General features: G+C 37.4%; 1 protein-coding gene across 1 annotated transcript in view; it reads right to left on the bottom strand.

The window, feature by feature from the left end:
• The window catches only part of LOC107754654 (zonadhesin-like), a 46,166-nt gene that overhangs the window by 29,506 nt on the left and 9,214 nt on the right, over positions 1-7,446 (bottom strand). Inside the window, exons 2-14 of the mRNA XM_016571192.1 lie at positions 5,455-5,480; positions 4,689-4,835; positions 4,166-4,431; positions 3,567-3,651; positions 3,330-3,479; positions 3,073-3,237; positions 2,749-2,849; positions 2,512-2,590; positions 1,973-2,395; positions 1,687-1,880; positions 1,450-1,594; positions 955-1,199; positions 667-815 (exon numbers count right to left, since the gene is read on the bottom strand). Coding sequence (XP_016426678.1) covers positions 667-815; positions 955-1,199; positions 1,450-1,594; positions 1,687-1,880; positions 1,973-2,395; positions 2,512-2,590; positions 2,749-2,849; positions 3,073-3,237; positions 3,330-3,479; positions 3,567-3,651; positions 4,166-4,431; positions 4,689-4,835; positions 5,455-5,480 — 2,175 coding nt within the window. The remainder of the gene's footprint in view (positions 1-666; positions 816-954; positions 1,200-1,449; positions 1,595-1,686; positions 1,881-1,972; positions 2,396-2,511; positions 2,591-2,748; positions 2,850-3,072; positions 3,238-3,329; positions 3,480-3,566; positions 3,652-4,165; positions 4,432-4,688; positions 4,836-5,454; positions 5,481-7,446) is intronic.

The raw sequence follows: 7,446 nt of genomic DNA on the forward strand, positions 1-7,446 counted from the left end.
GCCTTCGGCCCAGTGTTTAATTTTGTTCGGTTTCGGCTTCGGCCAAGAATTTTCATTTCTGTGCATCCCTATTTATATTGTATTTATTTACAGAGGTATATTATGTCACACTTCACACTTCTCTAGTAAGTTTCGTCTGTGTGTGAAGACAGTAGCGCAAATCCGTGAATGAATGTTCCGAAGTGAAATAAACTTCAACGGAATAAAGTTGAATGGAATTGAATTGAATTAAAGTTGAATAAACTTCAACTTTACTGTTCAGTGCACTGATGTCAGACTCATTTTGGAGAATAAAGTTTATTGTTAAATTGTTAAATGCCCTGCCTCCATTATGTATCTCTGTCACCATTATAAGTGTTTGATCACCACATTTGAGTGATCATTGCAAAAAAGAATACAGTATATACATAAACAGAATATACTGTATTCTATATATAGTACCAGTCAAATGTTTGGACACACGAATGGGAAAGTGTCCAAACTTTTGACTGGTATTGTACAATAATATACACAAAGAATATCGGCCGATATATCGGTATCTGCCTTTTTTTACCCCCTAATATCGGTATCGGTCCCAAAAAACCCATATCGGTCGGGCTCTAATTCAAAAGTGAATCAAGTTATAAAAGATGTTATTAAGAAGACTTTTATAAGAACCATACTCACTCCTTGATAACTTTAATGTCCATATAGTGGTTTCCGTCGTAACGTACAGTTACTCCAAAGTTCAAGGCCACTGTGTAGTGCTTTCCAGACATGAAAATGTCAACACCACTGACAGGACTCAGAGGAATGTTCACTTTGGTACCATTGACCTGAGAAAAGTCAGAAAACACAATTGTATATTTGAATGTGCCACTAAATTAGATGTATACAGTATATGTACACTAATACTATTATAAACATGATAGTGTATAAATCATTAATATTGAAAATAATGTTCTTTTCTCTTACCTGCACAGTTCCTCCTTTCAGAATGGACACTATGACTCCCAGTGCATGGACATGAACTGCTTTTACATAGCTGATATGAGGATTGTTGTAGCGATTCTCATTGTCTGTGTATACAGCGAAGTAAGGCACGTCTGTGCTGTTACAAGGCTCGGACATCAGGTAAGAACAGTTTCCCATGAAGTCATAGCGCCGGTTATCAAAGGTGTTGTAATGGGGGTCACCAGAAGCAATACAGGTGGAGGTTCCTGTGAGTGAAAAATCCCTTGGTGTCAAAGATATAAATTCAAATTTGATCATAAATATGCTTTGTCTCAAGAGTTATTGGTATGCAAGTTAATAACTGCCAAGCCAAATGACAAAATTTTGTCTGTGTGTTTGAAAGCTTGTGGGCTTTGAAACATGAGCTATCACAGGAGCAATTCAGCGTGCTGTTTGATCACTTGTCAGTTATGATAATTGTGGATTAGGGAAGATTGTTGTGGCTTTCTGTAATACCTTTAGGGTAGCAGCCATGCACTCCACCAACCTCCCGACATTCTTCTGTCACAGGGTCACAGGTGTTGTCCACACAGTCGAAAGTGTAGTTGCCAGCACAGCGACACAACTTGGAACAGCTATCTCCAAATATGATCTCACCGGGCTGAGTGTAAATATAGACCAAGACTTTTAGAGCAAAAGCTTAGGTCCCAAAACTAGGGGGAAAATGCAGCCTCACAACGACAACTCTTGTACCTCAAAGTAATTGTTTTCTTCATCCAGACATCCACACTGCTCAATAGGAACACAGCGCCGGCCACGGAAAACAAATCCTGGTTTACAGAAGCAGCCGCTGATGCAAGAACCAGAGCAGTTAGTAGAGGGCTCTGCACATGAAGGAATACAGGCTGGGCCGCAATCAATGTACTCAGAGTCTGGAGGGCAGTTCACTGTTGGAAGACATGAAGGGTTTGTTTATCTATACAAATGTTATAATGTTTTGATAAATGTTTCTAATCAAAATAGAACAAGTTTAGCTTACCTGGTGGTGTTGGTTCTGGAGTAGTTGGCTTAGGTGTTGTTGGCTTAGGAGTTGATGGACCCGGTGTCGTTGGTTTAGGTGTAGTGGGTTGGGGTGTAGATGGATTAGGGGATGATGTACCTGGTGTCGTTGGTTTAGGTGAAGTGGGTTGTGGTGTTGATGGCTTAGGTGTAGTGGGTTGGGGTGTTGATGGTTTAGGTGTAGTGGGTTGGGGTGTAGATGGATTAGGGGATGATGGACCTGGTGTCGTTGGTTTAGGTGAAGTGGGTTGTGGTGTTGATGGCTTAGGTGTAGTGGGTTGGGGTGTTGATGGTTTAGGTGTAGTGGGTTGGGGTGTTGATGGTTTAGGTGAAGTGGGTTGTGGTGTTGATGGCTTAGGTGTAGTGGGTTGGGGTGGGGATGGCTTAGGTGTTGTTGGAGTTGCTAAAATCAAGCAAGAAACAATTAATATACTGGTGCATCGTCCATAAAATATGTATCATATGACAGCTGGTACTTTTATACTTACAATGGCATTAGTGACATTGTCTGCCACCTACCTGTACAAGTGGTAATGCAGACACTATCAATTGCAATATCTGTCTTGTCTGTTTCACCATAAACCCCAACAATTACAAACTGAAATGAAAAATGTGAATTACAATGGAAAAACGTGAACCTTTGGCAATATTTATGATAAATTAAATTAGATTATAACTCAAATGGGCCAGATCATAATGTAAAAAAATGTAATAAGCTCATTCACAAATTTTTTTAACTGAGAGAATAAAACTGACCTCCACTGAATCAGCTGAACCAGTGTAGCGAATGCTTGCAGGCTTCCAGCCCTGACCTTGATTTCCTTTGAGGCTGAAAATAGGGGCTCCAAGTGCCACACCTAAAAAAAAAAATCATAAAACAAAACTGAGCAAAAATCTTAGTAATTAATCTGTATAATAACATTTTTGAAAGTAGATTTGAAAGTTGATTCATTGTGTGTATATGTGAATAATGTTCTTATATCATAATTTAAATTTCATAATTATCCTTTGAACCTACAGATGTTTTAATAACATCTTAATATTCACTCTATAGAATGACCGTAGGCTTGTTTCTCTTACCGGTGGTGACTGCATGGACATTAAGCTCCATGTTGGCGGCACTGCCATACATGTAGTAATGAAAGTCCAGCTGTAGGCAACCAGATGCTGAGGTAGAGGGGCTCCAGAGCTGAGCAGATTCTCCTTCAATGCTATAGATGGAGTCCATTAACAGGTACGACCCCACTATATTGGAAAGAAACAGTTTGAGAAAATAGGGAATGTGAAGAGGACTAAAAGCATATTAATAATATGACAGGATGGAATGTTGGACTCACATCCTGGTTTGGAGAAGTCATCATCGGGGCCAGTGCCTGGTGTATCTGTCTGTCCAGTCCAAAACTCCCAACCAAAGATTTCTTCATTAGTTATCACATTTGTCCAGCCACATTCATCAGTATCATCAAAATCACACCCAGCTATACAGCCTGTATAAAATCAAATACAATAAAATCATTATTATAATATAAAATGTATATCTTTGTAACATGCAATAAGGGTAAAATATAAAGTACCAGCACAGGCTCCCTCGGTGATGACAATGTTATCCAGGGCAGTGTCACATGATGAAGAGAACCCACGCATTGCCTGAAATACAATCTAGAAGAGAAAAATGACATTAAAACTTACTGACCGGGGATTTTCTGTCACACTGTAAGAGTCACAAAGTTAATTCTGTCATCAAGAGCTTCAGAAGTGTTCTTTGTCTTGGTAACATTGACTTTTTTAACTGATGCTGAAGAAAAGGCCTATATAGAATAGACATACTATAATGCATAGCCTTTTGCCATAAACACAGTGACCACACTGAAATTGAATAAGTCTCCTGTGACGAGAGGGCCGGTGTAGGAAATGCTAATGCGCGACACCTGCGCCACTCACCGGTCTCGAGTCTCGGCCCCGCCCCTCTCGTCACATCTCCTATAAAGGCCTTGATACTCTGGCCATTTTTAAGGCAATTTAGTGAGGTATGACAAGACTGTACCCATATGTATTTCATTTAAAAATGCATGTTAGAACTATAGAAGAAGAAATGACACATCTATAGCCTTACACAAACACTTGAATTAGCACTAGTGACAATCTTTTACTGTTTGTAAGCAGACCCATTTACCTGAGCAGTCTGTCCAGCTGGTATGGGCACTGTGACAGAGGCTCCAAGCCATGATGGGCTTTGTATCCCAGTTTTTTGCCACATTTGTTCCTCAGAGCCAGTACGTTTGGTCAACACAGTCAGGGTGTTACTGCTGTCAGAGCCATACATGTAGTAGTTGAACTGTACACAGATCTCAGAAGGTTCACTACTAATAACTGGGCTGAGAAGGCGTACGTTCTGTCCATTTATGGAGTTGTCAGCCTCATGATATATGTAAAAGCCAGCTATGGGGTGGAAAGGGTTCAGTTTAATGAGAGCAAGAAACAGTAAAAAAAAGTTCTTTATCATTTTATAAGTTGCTTGACAAAACATCTTATAGTGCATGTCCCTTCAATCAGTGTACTGTCATTTTGTAAACATTTGTGGTTGCCGTAATTTCAGTAATTTTCAGTTTTGAATATTGTTTCCCAGTGATTATGCATCTTCAGTTCAGTGACTGATCCCTGGATTGTTTTTTGTTGGTTTTGGTGTTCATACTCACTTCCATCCGGATAGTCTCCATCAGGTCCAGTGCCTGGGGTTGGGGTGGGTCCAGTGTGACGTGTCCAGTCACCATTATCTGCAGGGTCTTGTTGGAAGTTGCAGAAAGGTTCTTCGTTTTTGTTGAAATCACAGGAGGCCAGTACTGCTTAAAAGATTGAAAAACAAGACGTTTCAGTTTTCATTGGTAGAAATGATCTAGAATTGACTATACTAGGAATTCCAGTTGACTTTAGATCACTTATTTAAGCATATGCTCTTAAAACAATACCAGTCCTAAAATGAGGAATGAGTAATGCTGACATTTTGATGTGAATCATTTTCCAGTGGTACAATGCAATAAATGAACTTTATGTTCATAATGTGTTGGTAATGGACATGGAACTTAGATATGCTTTATGGGGGCCTACTGTACTCCACCCGTTTACAACCAGTTCTCATGTAATTTTGTAATCATATGTGTCCTTGCTTGATTGCAAGCTTGAATACTATGTGCAATGTCAAGCATGTTTTTTTTTTGTGACAGAACAAAGTCTCTCCCCAGTGTTCATTAGTATAAGACAGACATGATAATAGTCTTTGCACAGATTTGTAGGATATGATAATAGTAGTTCTTGTATTGCAGTAATTTATTTATATTAAAATGTTACTGAATATTTGAAAGAGAAAATATTAAAAAAAAGAATTGAAATATGGAAATTTTGCAATAGCACTAATTCCCTAGTTAATCATTATCCATATTACATTTTACATGATAGTTTTCTTACCAGCATCTCTCTCTGTCACGTCATATCTGTAAAAACAGAATATAAGAAAGCAGGTTGAGTTAACTAATATCAGGAAAAAAGATGAAGAAGCTGGCTATATTTTACTATGCTTGTAAAGTATTGGATTAGCTGTATTATCGCTTAAGAATTTTTTATCTACAAAGGCATGAAAGTTGTCTAATTTTGTTAAATAATAGTAGACATCATCTGTAAGGAAACTGTAAGGAAGTGACAATTAATGTCTTGGCAGTACAATAATGTTGTGTATAAAATTAAGAAATAGCCAAACTCTGATATGTTAACATGCTTTTACACTTACAGTTTTTAACTTTGCCTGTTTTCATGTAACTAATTGTTAGAAATGTGTTGCTCTATTAATATGCCTGATGCACATGATAATCAAGTATTCACTGAATCATGTACGTTGTATAGAAATTTATATATATATATATATATATATATATATATTAGTGCTGTCAATCGATAAAAAATTTACTAATTAATCGCACGTTTTTTTCTGATTTTTCGCGATTAATCCCACCTAACAATAATGTTTTTAAATATACTTTTATATTGCAATAATTTCACATTAAATCTTCAAATTAATGTACAAATAACATAAAGACAGTATATTTTTGATATTTGTTTAATGGCATCTTTTTTTATGACTGAAGGCCAATATCACTGATACCAATACTACTGATGTCTCTAAACAATTGTTTTTCTCCCTAATATTTAACCATTGACTATAGCCATTCAACATTACAGTATAATTGAGAGCTATCAATTTTAACATTTACTATAGACTTTTAAAAAATAACTTCTAATTTAAGTAAACTTAAAACAAACTTCACATAAACCAATTATAATAAATGTCATATTTAGGCCTACCTGTGCCCTTCAGCAGAAATATACAGAAATTGAAATTGAAGTTATCAATCAATCACTAAATTCTAAATTAAATATAAATCCTTAAAGCTATATAAAAAGTTATTGATTTCCTCTTTTTTTCATCTTGACGAACAGACATCACAGCAGCTGGTTATTAGGTTTATAACAATTTATATATTTTATAATTTATAACAGTTTTGGCTGTTATTTCTTTAAGAGCTGCCGCTGCTGAACATGACGCGGATCTGACACGCATCGTATTTTCTCATAATTCTCTTTACCATTTCTGACTCACTTCAGGTCTTAAAGTCTCTATTAATGAGCTGACGAGTTGAATCGAGTGTGTTAGATGAGTGAGACAGTGCTGGGCTGCTCCAGGACCGTTTTGAAAACCATTTCAGAGACATGTGACTCATATAGACTCATATAAAATATATTACATGCATGCACAGTTTTAAGGCAGCTTTAATCGCCTTTCTGGTAACTTCATGACTTAGCTGACCATGACATTGCATGCACGTAGATTATTTCGCTCTTTGATATGAAATGATAAAGGCTACAGCGTGCGCCGGTGTCTTTGTGTGTGCAATTGTATGGCAAGCCAAGAGGTTCACATTTACGCTATAGATAAATCGCGTTTACATACAAAACACTGTATTTGACGGCGTTTTAAACAATATTAGCGCTGTCAAATACGACGTCCTGATAGCAGACGCCGTAAAAAAAAAACGCACGTAAACTGTAAAAAACGCCGTATTTAACGGCGTTTTAGTGTTTGTAAAAAGCGCCGCTTTTAACGCCGTTCGGCTTGCCACAGGACGCCGTAAAAAACGCCGTTCTGACTGTACAAAAGCGCGCGTTATTTACGGCGTTTTCCTTGTAGTATAATGAGCCACGCCCCCTGATTTCCACAGCCAGTAATATTGAACTGCTCTCACCCAATCAATGATGAACAGAACCAGACCAGACTAATTTACCACAGATCGTTTTAGCGGAAGAAGTGCTGTGAACTGATAGGAAATATTTATGTACAAAGTAACTTTTTGTATATTTTCATCTCTACTAACATTGAACATAGGCCGATTCCACGTCTTTATCATA

The sequence above is a fragment of the Sinocyclocheilus rhinocerous genome, unplaced genomic scaffold (genome assembly GCF_001515625.1).
Source record: "Sinocyclocheilus rhinocerous isolate Xijiao unplaced genomic scaffold, SAMN03320098_v1.1 scaffold742, whole genome shotgun sequence".
In the NCBI taxonomy this organism is placed as follows: Eukaryota; Metazoa; Chordata; class Actinopteri; order Cypriniformes; family Cyprinidae; genus Sinocyclocheilus; species Sinocyclocheilus rhinocerous.